The sequence below is a fragment of the Ochotona curzoniae genome, unplaced genomic scaffold (assembly GCF_017591425.1).
Source record: "Ochotona curzoniae isolate NIBS_2020 unplaced genomic scaffold, NIBS_Ocur_1.0 contig_1302, whole genome shotgun sequence".
Lineage (NCBI taxonomy): Eukaryota > Metazoa > Chordata > Mammalia > Lagomorpha > Ochotonidae > Ochotona > Ochotona curzoniae.
The window spans coordinates 628,010-648,055 of record NW_024465035.1 but is presented as its reverse complement, the minus strand read 5'-3'; the positions used below and the strand labels follow the sequence as shown (position 1 = coordinate 648,055).

Sequence of the window (20,046 nt, the reverse complement as noted above, 5' to 3'; positions counted from 1 at the left end):
GTAAAGCCTGCTCCAAGGGCAGCTCCCTGTCTGCCAGTTGACAGACAACATCGGGGCAGGGATCCAAAGGGAGGCTGGCTGGCCAAGCAGGAAAGGCAGCTTGTAAGCTTAGGTGCAGAATGGGAGAGAGGTGGGAGGGGTTCAATCATGACTTTGGAGAGTTACAGAGTCTCATGCTGGGGGAGCAGTGTGCCCTCCCTCTCATCTCCTTCCGCCCCCAACACCTTCCCAGCCGTGATAAGGCGGCTGCTCCTCTGATCAGAGATTAGGTAGGGAGAAGAGAGGAGTTCTGTGGCCTGTTGTCAAGCTTGATGAAATAAAAGCCAGAACTCGAGGAGAAGCCGCTGTGTCCAAGGAGCACACAGCAGCTGGTGGTACTAGTAGAAGGCCCCTGGCCCTCCTGAAAATGCCAGCAATGCTAACAGCAAAACTGAGCTTGTTAACCTAGATGCTATTCTCATGCTGGATTGATGCTACCTCTGAGCTCAAGTTGGCTAATATTTAAAGCCCCACAAGTTCTCATGGTTGTGCTTGCTCTAGTCTTCCTCGTCTGACTCAGGGAGCTCTGTTTGTGTTCTGGAACCTTCAGGTGCAAACTAGAATGGCTGTGGTTTTGTCCTCTGAGCTGGGCTCTTTGATGGAGTAGGCTGACTCCTCCACAGGGGCCGGCATGGAGGGTCTCTCACCTGCCAATCCTTGCTTCTACTTTTCAGAAATGAACCGGCACCATTATGCACTGTACATACACAACTGCCGCCTCGTCTTCCTGTTACGCAAGGACTTTGACCAGGCTGACACCTTCCGCCCTGCAGAGTTCCACTGGAAGCTGGACCAGGTAAGGCTCTCACCAACACCTGCCTCTGCCCATGCCTTTGCAGGAGATGGAGGGCCAGTGTATGGGGGGAAGCGGTTTGTGCCCATGGTGACAGCTGCAAATAGGCACCCCAAGATGCTAATCATTTACCAGTTTGTGGACCAATCAGCTCATAGGACCCGCAGCATCTCCAAGTCAAGGTGGCAATTGTATCCTTAAAGCCTATTGGAGAAGGAGAGGCCCACAGTTCTCAGCTGGGACACTACAGGGGAGAAGACACCCCTTGCCTGTCTGTGTCAGCTCACGTGCCACTGGCCGTCCTGACGCCCAGGCCAGTGTTGGGATCTCTGTGGGTCTTTATCCCCCCACACACACTGTGGCCACCCTCCATTGCCTGGTGACATTGAGTGATGGTGAACTTGGCCTTTGGTGACACGAGGTTGAGGGCAGAGACCCAGTGGTTTTGAAGTAAGCCATGACAGCACCGTGGCAGGCCATACCTATGAGCTTCATAACTTGTCACATTGTCAGCAGTGTGTCCAGCATCTGGAAGTGTCTGTTCCCCGGGGCTGTGCAGCCTTGGGTGCTGATCTTTCTAGGAGTGAACAGGACACCAGGAAGTAGACCTCGCTTAGATTCCAAAGAGGCCAGGAGTTCTTTTTAAGAGATTTCAAACGATCCAGAGCTCAGCCCAGTCTCAGCAAATGTGGGCATTTGGGGGCATTTAGGAAGTGAGTCAGTGGACAGGGAGCTCTGCTGTCCGTCTCCCAGATAAATCAGTGAATCCAGTGCTGGGGAGGCTGTGTGACGGCAGCCAGGGCTGACCAGCATGGAGTGGGGAGGGCGCCTTGCTGTGTGAGCCCTCACTGCCAGGGTCCCTGAGCTGAGGACCCTCAGGCTCCTTGTCCTCCAGAGCCCACTGTGTGCAGTCCCTGCCTCCCCTCCTGGAGCTGAAGGGGTCACCAGCACACCCTTTCCCTCTTTTCATTGCTCCTTCTCTGTCCCCTTCTGGCCCCCACTGTGGCTGATGGCAGCCCTGAGTGACAGCCTCCCCCTTCATCCCTGAAGAAGACCACCCAGGGGCTCTTTAAAGTAAAGAAGCATTGTTGGGCTTTCTCAACTGCTCACCTCCTGGCACCATGACAGGAGCCAGGGTGTCAGGCTGATGGGAAAGACAGTGTTTAACCTGCTCTCCGTATCCCCCATCCCACTGCATCCAGGGCCCCAGCAAAGATGGACATCTGGCTTTGTGCGAGCTAGGAATGCTGGGTCTCACAGTAGTGGGCAAGTCTTGACCTCTGTTTATGTGATTTCTCTGCAAATTCTCAGTCAGGTCTTAAAGTGCCAGATGAGATGTTTGAAAACACAGCATCTGAATGGAAGGGAGTTGAAATGAAGTCCATAAGGTGAGGGGGGCTTGTATTAGAATATGACCGACTGGGTAATTTATTCTAGATGCCCTGCAGCCATTTCTGACATGGAATTGAGGGAGTAGTTTGTGTTATGCATGCAGGGAGGAGTCTTGCAGTTCTAAAACCTGTTCCTACAGCAGTGGGATTTCATCAGTGCCCTGTCTCCCACCCATCTCACTGACAGTCAGAGGGGCCCGTGCCGTGCCAGGGACACTCCCAGATGTGCCCTCTTGGGAGGAGCAAGCCCTTGTGAATTTGAGTCCCAACCATATAATTTTGGTGAGCATGAATTATGTTCTAAATACCCTGTCTCTATTATATTAGGGTTAGTGTTTCAATGTATGCAGGGGAGGGGGGACACAATCCGATCCTTGACATACTCACCAGGACAGCTGCCCTTCCCGTGACAGAGGCCACAATGTGGAAGGTGAGGATGCCTCAAGGACTCCCGTGCTGCTGATCAGATAGTATTTATGGGGTAGCCTCAAGTTCCTCTTTCTTCTCACTCAGCTCTCTGTTAGAACCTTATCCAGGGTGTTCATCACTTGGTCCCCAGCATGGACGTGCCTGCTAAGGCCCCCTTCCCCAGGCAGCCAGCCTCACTCACTCCTTATCTCCACATTCTCCAATGTGAAACTCCATCCTGATATTAACTGTGCAGGTGCCCCAATGCTCACTGTGGAGGTGGCCCCATGCTGGTGCTCACTGTGGAGATACTGTGGACATAGCCCTGTCCTGGTGCTCACTGTGAGCATAGCCCTGTCCTGGTGCTCACTGTGGGCATAGCTCCGTCCTGGTGCTCACTGTGGGCATAGCCCCATCCTGGTGCTCACTGTGGACACAGCCCTGTCCTGGTGCTCACTGTGGGCATAGCCCTGTCCTGGTGCTCACTGTGGAGATACTGTGGGCATAGCCCTGTCCTGGTGCTCACTGTGGAGATACTGTGGGCATAGCCCTGTCCTGGTGCTCACTGCGGAGGCGGCCCAGTGCTCACTGTGGGCATAGCCCCATCCTGGTGCTCACTGTGGGCATAGCCCTGTCCTGTTGCTTGCTGTGCAGGTGGCTGCCCATTCACCCTGCCTGTCTTCTCATGCTGCTCTGAGCATCAGGAGGGCATGGACGTGACTGATGGAGCGTGCCCAGGGAAGGTCTGTCTGACAGTGGATGATGTTGAAATCGAGACAGAAGGAGAAAGGAAAAGCCTGGAGATCTTTTCAGTCCTCCCAGTGATCGGTGGACCTTTTGAGTCCTTGAGTCCTTGATCGCACAGCTTAAAGTTTGCCAGGTTTTACTCTTTGGATCTCAGTCTTGTTTAGTGTTTGCTCTTGATATCTTATTTCCAAGATCCAGTTGGAATTACCACTGCAGATCTGCTCCTGTGTGCTGCTAGAGCCCCAAGCCTAATGTGTCATGTGTGTTCAAGCCCCTGGCTCACTTTAGGAATTCTCGGCTTTGTGCCTTATGGGAACTCATTTATTTCTTCAATTGTAGCCTATTTTGAGCACACACACAGAGAAAGAGAGAGAGAGAGAGAAAGTGCCAGCTCTGTGTGATGGACCTGGGTTCAGCCACTGAAACGGGGCCTCCGCTCTGCAAGTTTCCCTGACATGGAATACACAGATCACTGACAGTCTGCAGTAGGTGCTGGGACAGAAGGCAGGGACAGCGAGGGGCATCTGTGGAAGTCCATATAGGGACACCTGACATGAATGCTTCCCTTCAGGTCTCTCACAGAGATGGCAAGGGACCCAAGTACATGGGCCTTTTTCCTCCATTTTTCCCAAGTGCATCAGCAGAGAGGTGGAGGAAGTGGAACAGCTGGAGTTTGAAAAACTACTCATATGGGATGCCAGGATTACAAGCGGTGGCTTAACACACTGTGCTGACCCAACTTGATAGTTCTTAGCTATGCCACCTCACCTGCGCCCCTGTGGGTCCCGGTAAACTTGCAATTTTCTGTTGTGTTTCACAGAAGAAGTGTTTGCATGAGTGAGACACCAAGGATCTTGTGATGGAGACAGCGTTCTGGACCCAGTGTAATGGCTGGGTCTGTAGAAGACGGGAAAGCAAGGCATCAGAGACAGAGAAGGAGATGGGAAGGTGGAAGTGGAGGTCAGGGGAGTGGGAGGTCACAGACCAAGGACAGTGACAGTCTCCATGGGCTTAGAAAGGGGGGAGCGTGATTCCTGTCTGCAGAAGGGACGTGGCCCTGCTGGTTTCCTGATGGAATCCGCTGAAGCTCATTTCAGACTTGACCTCCAAAAGTGGCAGGTAATAAATCTGTGCTGTTTGAACCCGCCAAGTTAGCGGTAGTTTGTTAGAGCAGCAATGCAAAGCTCATGTATCACTCTTGGCCTAGGGGAGCCCCGAACCTGCCTGTGCTCCTGAAGGAAACTTCGCCCTTCCCCCCCACGCCTGCTGCAGTGACGGGGCTCTGGTGTTGCTAGGGCCCACAGACTTCCTCTGCCACAGGTCTCCCAGGAGCCCCTCTCCACACAGCTTCATCTGTCACAGGGAGGCAGGCAGGAATGTCCCGTTCTCAGCTGTGCTTGCTTCTGGAAATGCTAAGCCAGGCCGAGAAAACCTTTTTCTTGACTAAGACTCCCCAGTAAGCTTACCCGTTGGCCAGGCTGATTGGAGAACCGGTACTTCAGGAAATGCCTACTCCCTTCAGCTAGACAGTTCCCATGCAGTGCACAGCACACAGCGCCGTTGCAGGGTCTCCCCCAAGCGTCAGGAGCCTGCCTGGCTGTCCTGAGCACAGTCCCACAGCGTGGCAGCACTCCGGCCCCAGCAGTACCTCTGCCCTGTGGGGGTCTAGGGCAGCAAGTTCTTGCTGGTTCATGTCCCAGCTGCTCCACTTCTGATCTGGCTCCCGGCTTATGACCTGGGAAAGCAGTGAAAGATGGCCAAGTCCTTGGGACCCTGCATCCAAGACAAGCAACTGGGCAGGCGTTCCTCGCTTGACATCAACCCAGCTTCAGCCATTGCAGCCATTTTGGGGGGTGAAACAAAAGATGGAAGAGCTTTCTCTCTGTCTCTCCTTTCTGTGAATCTGCCTTGCGATAAAAATACATAAAAATCTTTAAAAAGAAAAACGTAAGGAACTGATTTTCCATGATTTTCTTGAATATCTGTCATTCCTCAGAGGGTTTTATCTCCTTTTTCTTCTGAAGCACCATTGTCAAAAGAGAACAGGAACCAAGAGCTGTAGGATGCCTCTCTCTGTTCCTTGCTCCATCTTCCTGGCTCCCCCTGCCTTCTCTTCCCTGCGTGATGCCTGACCGCACACCTGCTAGATTCCAGGAAAGGTGTAATGATCCCGTGCCTCCTCCCTCTGCTGCCAGAGCTCACCCCCTCCTTCCCCTGCTCCCCAGAAATCATTGTTTGTGTTTTAGCCTGTGCATCTGCCCACAGGCAAGGAGCTCCGGTTTCCAGGAGACATACCCTAATGCATATTTAAAATCAGTGTTAAAAAGGAGGAAATACTGTCAACATTAAGAGGAATGTTTTGCAGTTAAAAAGGAGAAACTAATGTCAACACAATTAAGAGGCTTTGTAATCCCAGTAACCTTTTCAGCAGTGAATTAAGACACTAGAGACTTGGGATGGTCCTGACGGAAGCAGCCTGGATACAGTCACTGTGGCAGCTGCGCCATGCTCCCACCTTGACAGGCTCTTCTGGGCATTGGTGCCAGTGGGGGAGAAGGAGGTGGCTTGCCATGAAAACCAAATGTTTGCTTTTGTTATATAAGAGAGATTTTTCTTTGTCACCTTCAAACTGTGGAAAGACAAGAAGTTGGCAAAAGCTGACTCCTAATACAAAATGAAGAATCCTTAGACACAGGTCCCCGTGGAGTGGGGAGGGGACTTGGACTTGGCATACTCCAGTTCTGACTTGTGCCAGGTGCTTTCTGTCCATTGCACTCCAGAGCTTGCCATTAGGCGTAACTCCTGGTTGGATAAATGAGCAACGGGAGACATGACGAAGTGCTCTCCTCAGGCTTCGTCTAAGATCAGAGCCTTTCGCGTAGCCTCAAAGTGTACGCCCTCCAAGGAGGTGGTGGTGTCATCCTTGGGAGAACATACAGCCTTAGCGAGTATCCAAGGTAGCAGGAGTGACCCACTGCCCAAGCCATGCCTCATTCCCAGACGGGGCCTGGGTGTCCATCTGCGAGCAGAGGCCATGCTAGGTCATCAGGAATCACATGTGTGCCTTGTTGAAGCCAAAATGAGCCTGCTCCAGTGGCATGGGGTGAAGAGCAAGACAGGGCTGACTCCCCAGGGATAACTGCTCCTTGGAGGAAGACCTGAACAGCAATAACTGGGAGGCCCAGCTGTGAGATTAATTTGCCCTATCTTCCCTGCTTCCTCCCGCTCTCCTGCTAGTCATCTGTTTCCATCCTTAACGCCTAAGCATGCAAATATTGCTGCACTTACTGCTCATTAGTTTAGCTAAAGGAAGTGCCCTTTAATTATGCCTCTAAATAATGAACCTCCTCCATCACCTTGACAATCGGTGCATATTTAGAAGAACGCAAGGCCTCATTATGGCACTTGGAGTATGGTGTCTTTCTTGAGGCAGTAGAAATGGGAGCCACACAGCCTTGTGGCTGTATAACTTCCTGTGACCTGGAGTGTTGCTGTCCTGCAGTGAATGACTTGGTGGTCAATAGCCAAAGTTTGTTGACAGCACCAGACTTTTAAAGGAAGGTTGTCAGACAGGTCTCCAGGGAGGAGGGGCTTGAGCCATTTACATCTCAACAGCAAGGTACTGTTCCCCAAAACACAGCTAGTTCCTCTAGCAGGTTCTTTCTCTAAACCTGTGAACCAGGATGTACCCTGCTCATTCATCTCCTTATCAATTGCTCCTGGCTCCTTCAGGGGAGATTCAACTGGCTATGTCTCCACAATAGCAAGGATACTGAATGTCCTTCTATACTGGAGTGCTAGAATGGTAAAAAATGAGCAGCATTCAGTGTGAGGGGACACAGGACACCAAACTGACATGAGAGGCTGTGGTTCACCAGTCTATATACTCTCGATTTACATGGGAAGCTGCTAAGAGATTCAGGAGAAGATGATTAGCCTCCAGGTTCCATTGCCCACCTACCATGTGCCTGGGTTCAATTCCAGGCTGTGACTCCTGATCGCAGCATCCGGTCTCCTGCTGAAATAGGCCTTGGGAAACAGCAGTCATGGAAACGATGGCTTGGGTAATGACTCCTGCCATCCACACAGGAGATCTAGGGTCAGCGCCCAGCTCCCAGTTCAGCCGATGTGGACATTTGAAGAGTCAGTCTGAGGAAGTGAGTGAGAGAGCGAGCTGGATTTTCCTCTGCTGTTGAAACATGCATTTCTAAAATACCTAAGCTCATAAAAAAGAGTTAAAACAAATATTTATTTTCATTCAAAATTTTGAAATCCATGTGTTTTTAAAAGTACGTATTTTCCGTGAACTTTTTGAACATCTTTCATATGTATGCATTTCCATTTTTTTTCCATCAAAATAAAGTTACTCATGAATTCCATTTCCCCAGTACTCTGTCATACATAAGATGCCAGCTACACAGTTATTTTTAATGTTCAGTCATAGCTCCACTTTGTAAATAGTGAAATAGAGATTCTGAAAGATTAAGTAATTTGCCAAAACTTTTGGACCAACTGCATCACTTTCCAAAACTCTATATTACCTTCCATTATGTTTCCATCTGGTTGAAAGATTTATGAAACTTCATATAAATAGGTATCTACCAAATCTTCTTCATACTCCTTCATTCTCTGACTCCAGAAGAAATTCACAGACACACTTCTCTGGCATAGAGTATCCAGTGCCATGTGTGGCTGGACCACGCTCTGTGAGCCCTTCCACATCCTCAGGATACAGCCCCATGCTCTTAGTAGGCTCTTGCAGTAGCCTACTAAGAGGCTGCATCCTTGACCAAGCCTTTTGCTGTAACTCTCTCCAGTAGAGAGTTGGCCTCACCTCCAGGAAGGGAACAGAAGACTTTTATTGACATTTTTCATTCTTAATTCCATTGATTTGTTCACTGGTTCATTTCCCACACTACAATGGAATTTCAAGTCTTTGTACCTCTTTACACTTTAACAAAGTGTCTAGCACAAAGGTACACTCCATAAATATTTCTTGGTTTTTTAAAAACTATCTGCATGGCAGAATATGGTCTTTGATATCATGTTTCCATGATTGTGAGGCTGTGACAACAGAACATGTGGCCCGTGGAAATGTTTCATGGAGCTAGCAGATGAGTACACATGTCAGATGAGCAGATAACAGAGATACATGTGAGTAGATTGTCAATAGCTACATAACTAACGGATATCTAGATGCAGAGAGGATAGATAGGTAGGTAGATGAATACATAGGTAGATGACCCTTTAGTAGATAAACACATGGTTGGACTGGGCGCTCTGCAGTGTTACTGAACACATGCGTTGATATTAACAACTGCACTGTATAGGCACTGGGATGCTGGGAACAGGGCATGGAGCGGTGAACAGAGCCCCGACAGGTGGGAACTGGGTGTGGGTGGAGTGGTGAATGGGACCCTGACACATGGGGGAGCTATGTCAGGTGGGAACAGGACGTGGAACGGTGAACAGAGCCCTGACAGGTGGGAACTGGCGTGGGTGGAGTGGTGAACGGGACCCTGACACATGGGGGAGCTATGTCAGGTGGGAACAGGACGTGGAACGGTGAATGGAGCCCCGACAGGTGGGAACTGGGTGTGGGTGGAGTGGTGAACGGGACCCTGACACATGGGGGAGCTATGTCAGGTGGGAACAGGACGTGGAACGGTGAATGGAGCCCCGACAGGTGGGAACTGGGTGTGGGTGGAATGGTGAATGGGACCCTGACACATGGGGGAGCTATGTCAGGTGGGAACAGGACGTGGAACGGTGAATGGAGCCCCGACAGGTGGGAATTGGGTGTGGGCGGAGTGGTGAACGGGTCCCTGACAGGTCTTTACTCTCAACATTTGGGGTGTGGTCTCAAAATGCCATTTCTGAGAAATAGCTGGGACCAAACATGGGCATGAGCATCTCAGAGCTTGTTGTCTCTACCCAGGAAATCCTGGGACACAGCAACATTTTGAACCACCAAGCATGAGCAAATAGCAAAGCACACAGGGAAAGTCTGTGGTCCGTGTGTGCTGGTTCTCTAACAGGTGGATTTTAAGGAAAGTGTAGATTTAAAAGGACTTCATGACAGCGTGTTTTTAATGTACTAAATTATAGTGTCTGAGGATGGAGAGGCACAGCTGCTGGGAATGCTGAACATCCTGTGGGCAGAACGGGGTGCTTGTGGTGGGAGTAGAGTGCAGGGAAGGGACTTTCAAGTAGCAACTAAGATTCTAATTCTGCACCTGTTCTGTGCGGCCTGCTGTGTCTCACTTATATCACAATAAAAAAATAACTTAAATGAAGCAATCAAAGTGTGCTCAGAGTTCCTGTGAACTGGAGGCTGGCAGGTGCTATGGCAACGAGTGAGGCTCAGTCCTGTCCCTAAAGGGAAGGGGGAGGTAACTGAAATGCCAGAGTTAGGGCTGGAAGAGGGTGAATATGAGAGACTGGCTAGGAAGGGTCACCCAGTGAGCTTGGACAGAACAGCCGGGACAACCCTAACTCCTTTTAAACACCTCCCAGAGCCAGCCCCTGGCTTTCACATCTGGGGGAGCACAGATGCAAGCCCACCTGGGGTACAGGCAGACACAGGCTGCACTTCCCTCTGTGCTTTTCACACTTTCTCCATTTCTCCCAGCCAACCGTCAGTATCCTATTACTTGGATGCTGGGTGACCGTGACTTAGAAAGGCAGAAAGCCAGCTGGCCCTAGATCAACTGGCCAGAATACAGGAAATGTGAGGTTCAAACCAAGTCTAGACCCCTTTGCCAAAGAAGTTGTGGATCAGGGGCCCCTGCCAGGCACAGGCGGTTTGGTCTTACAGGAATGAGCAGCCCTAGAGGGAAATTAAAGAGGTTGGCAACAGAAAAGCACAAATTATCATTTTTAAAGTATAATTTTTATCAAGTAGAACAGCAGGGCTAATTATATTTTTGTCTTTGATTTAATGAGAATACCAAGTGTTGGCAAGGATGCATTACATCCTAAGTGTGAATTGGGGCAAGTGTGAATTGGCACAGACTTGCATGAGGCACCCAAAGGCTGCAGCCTCTTACCTGGGGGACAAAGGAGTGTTTGCAGTCAGAGCCCCCAGGAGAGGAAGGCTGCTGTGTCAGGGAGACATTCAGCCGCATGAGGACAGTGGTATGCGTGCAAGCAAGAGGAGGGCTTGCATGGGAGCTTGCACTGGGAAGGCTTGCATGGGGGCTTGGCCATGTTTTCTACCCCAACATCTCTAAAATGGGTTATTCAAGCAGTAACTACGCCTAAAGTATGTGATGTGGCAGAACATCACTAAACTAGGTTGTCTTGCCCTGGCCCTTCCGCTTTGTTGTAGCAGACACTGGAGGGCCCAGCTTACGCAGTTTTGATCTTTCTGAAGGATTTTGGGATATAGGGCTCTATGGAAACTCAAGCCTGTGCCCTTTGGTGTGCTTGGTTATGAATGGCAGCCTGATTTAGAGGTCAAATAGAGAAGCTAGTTCCTCTGTATCATTACTAAAGTATAGTTCTTCATACACAGTCATACGTCCATCATTGCGGGCCCTGGACTGTGTGTTGTGCAGGCTCTCAGTTGCACCAGTAGGATTCTGGCACTTGTGCCGTCTTGGCTGTGGGCAGTCTGTTCTCCTTGCAGCATCACTGAGCAAGGACATCATCCCTGGCTCGGTAACCAAGGTAGTCATGATGCACTTGCAAAGCCCACTTAGAGCTGTGCCTCAGTGTCCTGCCAGTGCACCTGGGAAGACACAGAAGGTCACCCACACACTCAGCTCCCCAGCACCCATGAGGGCGGTGTGCATGCAGTTCTTAGCAGAAGGTCCCCCAAGGACTCAGCTTCCTAACACCCAAGCACTCAGCTCCCCAGCACCCATGAGGGCGGTGTGCATGCAGTTCTTAGCAGAAGGTCACCCAAGGACTCAGCTTCCTAGCACCCAAGCACTCAGCTCCCTAGCACCTATGAGGGTGGTGTGCATGTGGTTCTTAGTTCTTGGCTTCAGACTAGCCCAACTCTGACTTTTGTGGTTATTTGGGAAATAGCCAGCAGTTAACAGGTCTCTTTCTCTTTCATTCTTTCCTTTTGTCTCTGTCATTCTGTCTTTCCAGAAATAAATCTTCGGAAGTAAAAAAAAAAAGTCCCCAGTGTTAGCATTTATCACCAGACACAGTAAGTTATGCAGGAGGTTTTTATTTCAGCAAGGGAGGTGGCTGTGGCAAGAAAAGGGAGTAGAGAGATAGGCGGTGGGGAAAGAGAGAGAGAAAGAGAAGGAAGAGAGAGAGTCTGAGACTCGGAGACAGCCCGGGACCAATTCCACATGGCAGGGTGACCCAGGAGGGACATGGCTGCCAGGGTGTGCAGCACTGGGCTCTTACACATCCTAGGTGTGGAGAATGGGGAAGTGGCAGCGCCTCAGTTTGCACATGGTTGTGACATGTCCTCATGGCAGGTGTTGATCTTCTGCACAGACTTGGAATTTGAAACTTTTCTAGTGTTTGACCTTGGCAAGAACAGCCTTGAGGCTAGTGGAGCTCTCTCCGTTGTTGGTGGCCGGGGGCGGGAGGGAGGCAGGGACAAGGGAGCACTGAGGTTCGGTTTGTTCCAAGGTTACCAGGGACAAGCCGCGCTGGCGAGACCCTCTCTGGGGAGAAGCCGCGCTGGCGAGACCCTCTCTGAGGAGAAGCCGCACTGGCGAGACCCTCTCATTGCATCCCTTGACTCTGGTGACTACACTTCTGCATTGCATCTGAAAAGAGCTGATCTGGGAAGAATGGAGCAACACTCGGAGAGCCTGTCCAATTCACACAGTATTCACATGATCTGAACCTCTTGAAAGCCATTTGTCTCCAACACCCTGAGGGTTTTTTTTTTTAATTTGTGGGGTAAAATATAACCATTCCCTAAAAGTCTTCAAAAACTGCGTTGGTCATCACAGCCAGTCTCAGCATTCATTTTTTTTTTCTTTCATGTGTGTGTGTCTTGCCAGCCTGACCTGTCTAGCCTTTCTTCCACTGAGTTGGCTTAACTTGATGATTTTTCTAAAACCTTCCCCAGGGTCCCTACACTCTGCCTGGTCCAGACACGTTCCTGGACCCTGTGTCATCTTCACCCCAGGTGTGCTAATGTGGCTTTCATCTCTGGAGCAATAGGAAAGGTCATGAACACACACACACAGACTCTGAATGACCTTGGGGACCTTTCACAGTAATGTGAAAGGAGAGATATTAGGAAGCCATGAAGGGACTTCTTACAACTTCAGTTGTGACCCATCTGTTCAGATATATGAAAACAGAAGTGTAACTTGCACCTTACAGCATGATTTCATAGCTGGGAAATGGTTTAAATTTCTTTTAAGTCAGTTTATTTAAGTAAAAGTGAGTTGATTTATATGAAAATATTAAGGAAGTGACAGTAGAAAAGACATGTAGATTTACTCACTTATATAACAAATACTTCCTCACCTGTCGCCATCCACTAGACATTGGCCTGCGTGCTGGGAATACAAGAGCGAACAGAGTAGATAAAAACCCTGGAGAAACAATGACGAAAGAAGTTATCCACATGGTTCATAAACGCATGAAAAGGCATTCAACTTCCTTAGACGGGGGAAATGCAAACTTTAAAACCACAGTAGGCTACACTAAACATGCATCAATATGGCTTAAAATTATATAGACATTTTTAAGAAGCCAAGATCAAGATTGGATAGAAAAGTAGAGCAAGCAGAAATCTTACACATGGCTTGTGAGTTTAGGTTGATATGGCCACTTTGAGAAATGAGTTCATGATATCTACCAGGATGAGCTCAGTGGTTTGTTCTTTGTCACCTACCCAGCGTACACTCTCCCTCTCTCTGTCTCTCTCTCACACATACACACACACCTCTCACACACTCACACACACCTCTCACACTCACATACACACTCACACACCTCTCACTCACACACACCTCTCACACACTCACACACACTCACACACACACACCTCTCTCACACACACTCACACACACCTCTCACACACTCACACACACACACCTCTCTCACATACTCACACCTCTCTCTCACACACACTCACACACTCACACACACACTCACACACAAGTTCATTGAGACATGTACAATGTGTTTGTGAGGGGATGGGCCGCTCTCTAGTACTAATTAGCTGTGCTAAAACCTATTGATTATGAAGTGTCCTATAAAATGGGGAGTCATGCCGTCCCTGTCCTTGAGAAAGGTGCCTGCCTTGCACTGCATGAAATCAGCTTTTCTGAGTGTTCTGGAATTCGTGTGGGGCCTAGAAGAGGGACAGCCTTTACTTTCTTGGGAAAACACGAGAATCCTGGTCCTAGGCACGTGGCTCAAGGAAATCTGGTTGATTTCCAGTATTTGATACTGTTGGTTCCTTCATGAGGGCGAGAGCCATGTCTGTCCTATTTCCTTATCCCGCCAGAATAGAGTGGTGTCCAGTAGGTGCACTCATCTGATGGGCAGCTGGATGTAGGCACACACCTAGACAGGTACTGGGTGCATGCAGAGATAGACACGTAGAAGCATGAATGGATGGAAGATTGGATGGTAGGCGGATGCGTGGATGCATAGAAATACAGGGCTGGATGCATGCATGGGTGAGTTAATAGACACATGGATAGATGTGTAGGTGGAACACAGAGGAGAAGCACTCAGGGGTGTGTAAACAAAAGCCTCCCACCATAGAAGGCATACTCCAGTGAGAGTCTATCAAGCCCTGTGTCTCCACCAAGGACACACAGCAACATTTTCTACTGTTACAACCAACGTGGTTTTACTTAAAACGTATATTACTATTTCAGGTGTTTCAGGAGAACAAGATTCTAATTTACAACCAAGACCTTTGGTTTCATCAGTAGAAAGAAAGAGAGAGAGAGAGATCTACAAACATCATTGCCTCATTCAGGTTTTCCCGGTTCACTCCTGCCTGGCCTTACCTCTTTGGCCTTTAATTATTCCATTCTCTCATGCGGCTTTATCTCTGACACTTTGGGATGAAAATGTGATTTGCCATTCAGAGGTTTCAGCAAAAATCACATTCAAGTCAGCAAATTGAGAGTCTGATAAAGCAACAGAGGGTTGGGATCAGACTCTGAAAGGAGGCTTTTAAAGTGTTTTTAATTAAATCTCTGTTATTATTTAGGAAGGTAGCGAATCATTTACATGCATTCCAGAGTTTGGTTGTAATCTCAGTCTGCTGTTCTCGCGACTGTAGCATTGGTCGTGCAACCTGAGGGCAGTGTGGCAAGTCCGCTTCTCTGGTCAAACAGCTTACAGCAGCACCTGCCGTAAGGCCTGCTTGGAACCAGACATTAAGTGACATTCTGAGCAGAGTGACAAATAAACCCTTGGCAAAGTTCCCTCGCTGTCACGTGAGGGGCTCAGTGACCTCCTTACCCGTTCATGTGCTAACAGAAGATGGAGAACTCTCCCCGCCATGACCAGCCCAGGGTGCTGTGCTGTGTCCACTCTTCCTGTGCTTTGTGACCAAAGGTGAGAGACTCAAAGCTAGGAGCGTTGAAATGACCTCCCGAAGCCACACAGCTCTGTAAGGTGTCTTTCTCAAACCTTGCCACACATGGTTGATGAAATTCTCAGACCACATTGAAGGGTGTTGGAAGCCAGCTCCCACACACTGTTAGCCCACTGAAGGGTGAGGTGAGCATCACAGACTGTCTTTGAATACCCAGACAGATTTCTTTTTGGACTCCTTGCAAAAAGTAGCTCTGTTTTTCCTTAGCAATACTTGTCTCGTCGTTTTGTGGACACCAGAATACCAACCAGGTGGATCACTGAGTGTCCTTGTTGCAGTGGTTGTCACTGAGCTTAGAAGCAGTCGTGTTCTCAAGAACACAGCTGCTCTCAGTCAGCATGTGGGTCACAGTCCTTTACATAGCTCCGAGGCTCATCTGCACTGTGTGTGCTATTGTGAGACCCCAGAAAGCAAAGCAAACCCTCCTGAGTGCAGACCAGGGAGGTGAGACTAATGGAGAGAGGAGGGAGATGAACCAAAACGTGTATTAGCAAGCTGGGCATGAGCTGTGGTCAAGTTCAACTGATTCCTCCTCCAAAGCCAAGTATTAACCAATCACTAATAACTAACATGTCTTATGTGAGGGAAGAAAGCAAAAAGAGTTGCTCAAGTGGAAAGTGTCTCCCATTGACTCAAAACTTCTCCCAGGAGTCTGAACTCCCCTGCCGATGTGGGTGGCGTAGTGTGAGTTCTGCCATGCCTCTGGAACGACCGGGGAGCCCAGCACAATCTTGGTAGAGTGACACTGACTAATGCCTCTGGGAGTGTATCACGGGACAGCAGCTGGGAGGACTGTGGGAAGTCACTTCCCAAGGAAGCAGTTAGATCCAACAGAAGCACCACACACGGTCTGCCCAGATCGGGCCTGTAGTGGGATAGACAGATTTTCCTGACCACATGTTTGTCCCACAGCTTTAATTTGCTGACTTTGGGGAAAAAAATCTTGTATCGATTTTGTTCTCACAAGCCAGAGGGTCTGCCCTGGTTAGGTCAAGGTATAAATGAAATCGAACAATTATTTGCTGTGCACTAATCCAATCCCTTCAATAGCAGCCCATCCTCCAGGTGGCCTTTCTGCTTTATCCCCTGGAGTGCCCCCAGGAGTGGCTGAAGTGGGTACTTGAGGACAAGTTGTCACTACCAGTAACTGCTGCCATAGCCTGAATACGCTGCTGCGTGCCAAGCACACTGCTTTTGTTCTCTCAAGCATGTCCTCTCAGCGTGTGACATCTGTCATTGGAAGCCCCAAGAAAGTACAAGGACAGCACGTCTTTGAAATCTCCAGTGCCAAGCACTCTGTTGGTATGCATTGTGGACACTAATGAATGGTTCCTGCACTGAATCAAATAATTCATAATGGTTATAGCAAAAATGAAACAACCATTCGAAGAGCTTTTACTGTATGTCCAACACTGCACTGTACTGGCTGGTTTACCTTGTTTAATTCTCTGAACACTTAGCTTTGTTTTTCTTTTCTTTTTAAAAAAAAATTATTTATTTTTACTGGAAAGGCAGAGCAAATTTATAGAGAGAAAGAGAGACAAAGATCTTCCATCCACTGTTTCACTCCCTAGATGGCCGCAATGGCTGGAGCTGAGCCGACCTGAAGGCAGGAGCCAGGAGGCTCTTCTGGGTCTCCCATGCAGGTACAGGGTCCCAAGGCTTTGGGCCGTCCTCCACTGCTTTCCCAGGCCACAAGCAGGAAGCTGGATAGGAATGTGGGCTGTCCATGTTAGAACCAGTGCCCCATGGGATCCCAGCACATTTAAAGCGAGGACTTCAGCTACTGCATGGGGCCCGGTATTCTGTTTTTTTCCAGGGCTGACAGTGATATAAGGAACAGTGACTGAGCTGCCCCTGTGGCCTGGGAGGGGCGTTTGGAGAGAATATGACTTTGTAAAGCAGGGAAGCTGTGCTTGCTGGCTGAGCTGCCCTGTGCGTAGGGGAAGACAGTAAGATTTCCTGCTCAGTATCTCTGAAGGTCCTCCTCTGATGCCTTGTGTGGGACTCTGGGCTCCCCACTGATACCACTCTACACGACACTGTCTTCTGAGTGGTGGAGGCTGGTCACAGCAGCTTTGCTGTGTTGGAGCCCAGATACTATCTGAGAGGGAAGAATACAAACAAAGCAATGTGTAAATCAGGCACAGGGTCTTCAAAATGTTCCTGTAAAGGGCGCATATGTAAGAATCTAGGCCAAAATGAACTTACCTTGGATTCCATTTTCCATAAAGCTTTTAAAGAAAGATTTATTTTATTTTTATTGCAAAGGCAGATCTACAGAGAGGAGAGACAGACAGAAAGTTCTTCCAACCACTGGGTCACTCCGGAAGTCGCTGCAACAGAATAATCAGTGAGGCAGCTGCTCCTGAGTCACAGTGTCGCATCTGTTCCCTTCTTGCTGCGTTGGATTGGTGGTGTGTTCTCATTGTTGGTTTTGTCTTCCTGTTTGCCGAGTTGGCTGGAAAGCCAGACAGGGAAGAAATGCCATTTAGGCTGCAGGAAAGCGAGACCCAATTCCCAGTCCTCTCAGCCCATAGACCGCCTCTGATGAAATCCTGTACGTGTACGTCACCGTTCCCACTCGTAAGCAGAGTAGAAATGCACCCACTCGTTCTCCGGAGAGGCTGAGGGGGGAAAGGGGATCATGTGGTAGCGTCCTTTGAAAAGAATGAAATATGATTTTGTTAATGGAAGATGATTAGTGCTGTTGCCATTAATGATAGCTATTAAAAATCTATTATTAATTCAAATTGATGTGAAATCTGATGAGGAATGAGGTGGGTATAAATAAATAAATAGGATATAAATGAATGCATTTTAAGGCAGTAATTATGATGACTGAGTACTAGTCCTGCTCCTCCTGCTGCCAGTTGAGTGTTGGAGGAACTCCCAACAGTGTAGACTGGAGCAGATTGGCAGAGGACACCACCAGCTCTTAACCAGCACATCTGGTGTCCAATGCAGCTCACTACTAATCCGCCTCCCTCCTCACCCTCCGTGCTCTGGGCTCCCACCGGCTGTTCAGCTCTGTGTGTGCCAGCTGGCTAACAGTGCAGGGCCTACAATTCCACTGCTTCCTCCTCAAGTTAAGGAACTTTGCATCCTGTCCAGACCCAGATGTTTGCAAGAACAGTCCATTTGCTTGGAGGTCCACCATACTAGCCTGTACATCCCACATATTCCTGGATATTTGTTGGAATCGACAATTCTGTCATCCAGACAATCTGTACATTGTGCTGTGTCATCTCATTTATCATTCCGTTCCTAAGTCTAATCTACATTTCATCTATTTCTTTATGTATTTTTATTTTAAAAATTATGCCTTCTATTCCTGTAATTTTTATTTGATTCCTTTTTCCAATCTGCCTTCCCCCTTCCCCTTTTCTATGGTTCCTGTTATGTGAGTTTGAGGATTTGTGTGCCTTCTCTCTCTCTCTCTCTCTCTCTCTCTCTCTCTGTCTCTTTCTCTCTCTCACACACACACACACACACACACACACACACACCAAAGAAGGCTTGCTTTTCATTTCTTACTGAGCTCACCTCTGGCTGGCACTGTCATGCACATGGCCTACATGTGACAATATCTCTGGTGAGAGGTTTGTGTTTCTCTTTGCTGAAGACCCTAAAAAATTTGTGAGTGCACTAGAGAGTCACTGTGTGGGCTCCAGGTTTTCACATCACGTAGGCTGATTGCCTTTAGACACAATTCTCATGCACAGACCATGAGGCTCAGGCTTCTGGAAGGCACCTGGAGGCCCCACATCAGAGGGATCCTGGAACCTAGGCAACAGACAATGCCTGCCCGGCAGCAATCCTCGTGCAAGCATCCCAGTCCCACTTTGCTTTGTGCAGAGGCCCTCGGCCTCCATTCCTCTATCACCTTCTCTTTGAAGCTCTGAGCCCATAAGACACCACTCGGGGTCAATTCCCAGGTGCAGCTCTGGGTCTCTGTTACCCACTGCGGCCCTCACCTCTCTGTTACCCACTGCAGCTCTGGGTCTCTGTTACTCACTGCAGCCCTCACCTCTCTGTTACTCACTGCAGCCCTCACCTCTCTGTTACCCACTGCAGCCCTCACCTCTCTGTTACCCACTGCAGCCCTGACCTCTCTGTTACCCACTGCAGCCCTCACCTCTCTGTTACCCACCTGTAGCACTTGCTTCTTCGTTACACCTAAAGCTGTTGTGGTTTTGTTTACTTCTCTTTCTATTGTTGCTCTTTTCTTTTGCCTCACATCGCAATGCACTTGGAAATGGGAAGAGGTTCTTCTCTGTGACCAGTCTGGAAATCCATGCTGAGCCTGGCTCAGTTCACACCCTCACACCAGGAAACAGATACTGTTATTATCCTCACTTCACAGATGGGGCAGCCAAGGGTTAGAACTGTTTGATTATTTTCCCAAGAATCCAGGATGTAATTATCAGAAGTGATAAAGCAGATGATATCTAACCCATTATTTATGGACTAGGCCTGCGTTAATTGTGTCATGTCCTCTTCTTTATTAAAAGAACAAAGTTTTTACTTTTTAAAAATGAGTTATTTTATTTTATTGGAATGGCAGTATTACAGAGAGAAGATACAGAGAGGAAAGTTCTTCTACCCACTCGTTCACTCTGCAAGTGGCCACAATTACAGGAGCTGAAACAACCCAAAGCCAGGAGCCAGGAGCCAGGAGCTTGTTCTGAGTCTCTCACATTGGCACAGGGTCCCAAGGCTTGGGGGCAATCCTCAGCTGCTTTCCCAGGCCACAAGCAGGGAACTAGATGGGAAGTAGAGCAGCCAGACACAAACTGGCATTCATATGGGATCTGGTGTCTGACAGGCGAGAATGTAGCCACTGAGCCATTGTGCTCAGCCCCAGTTTTTATCTTTTTAAAAAGGTAAAGAGAGGGAGGGAAAAACTTGAATCTGCTGGTCACTTCCTGGATGGCTCCACAATCAGGGTTGAGCCAGTTTGAAGCCAGGATCCAGGAACTTCTTCTAGGGCTCCCACATGGATGCAGTGGCCTAAACATTTGAATGAATCTCTGCTGCCTTCACACTGCATTATTAGCAGGAAACTGGATTTGAAGTGGAGCATCCAAGCATTGAACTGATGACTATATGGGATG

General features: G+C 48.9%; 1 protein-coding gene across 1 annotated transcript in view; it reads left to right on the top strand.

Moving 5' to 3' along the window:
• CLSTN2 (calsyntenin 2) overlaps window positions 1-20,046 on the top strand; it is a 411,318-nt gene that overhangs the window by 359,687 nt on the left and 31,585 nt on the right. The window contains exon 8 of the mRNA XM_040964996.1: window positions 714-835. Coding sequence (XP_040820930.1) covers window positions 714-835 — 122 coding nt within the window. The remainder of the gene's footprint in view (window positions 1-713; window positions 836-20,046) is intronic.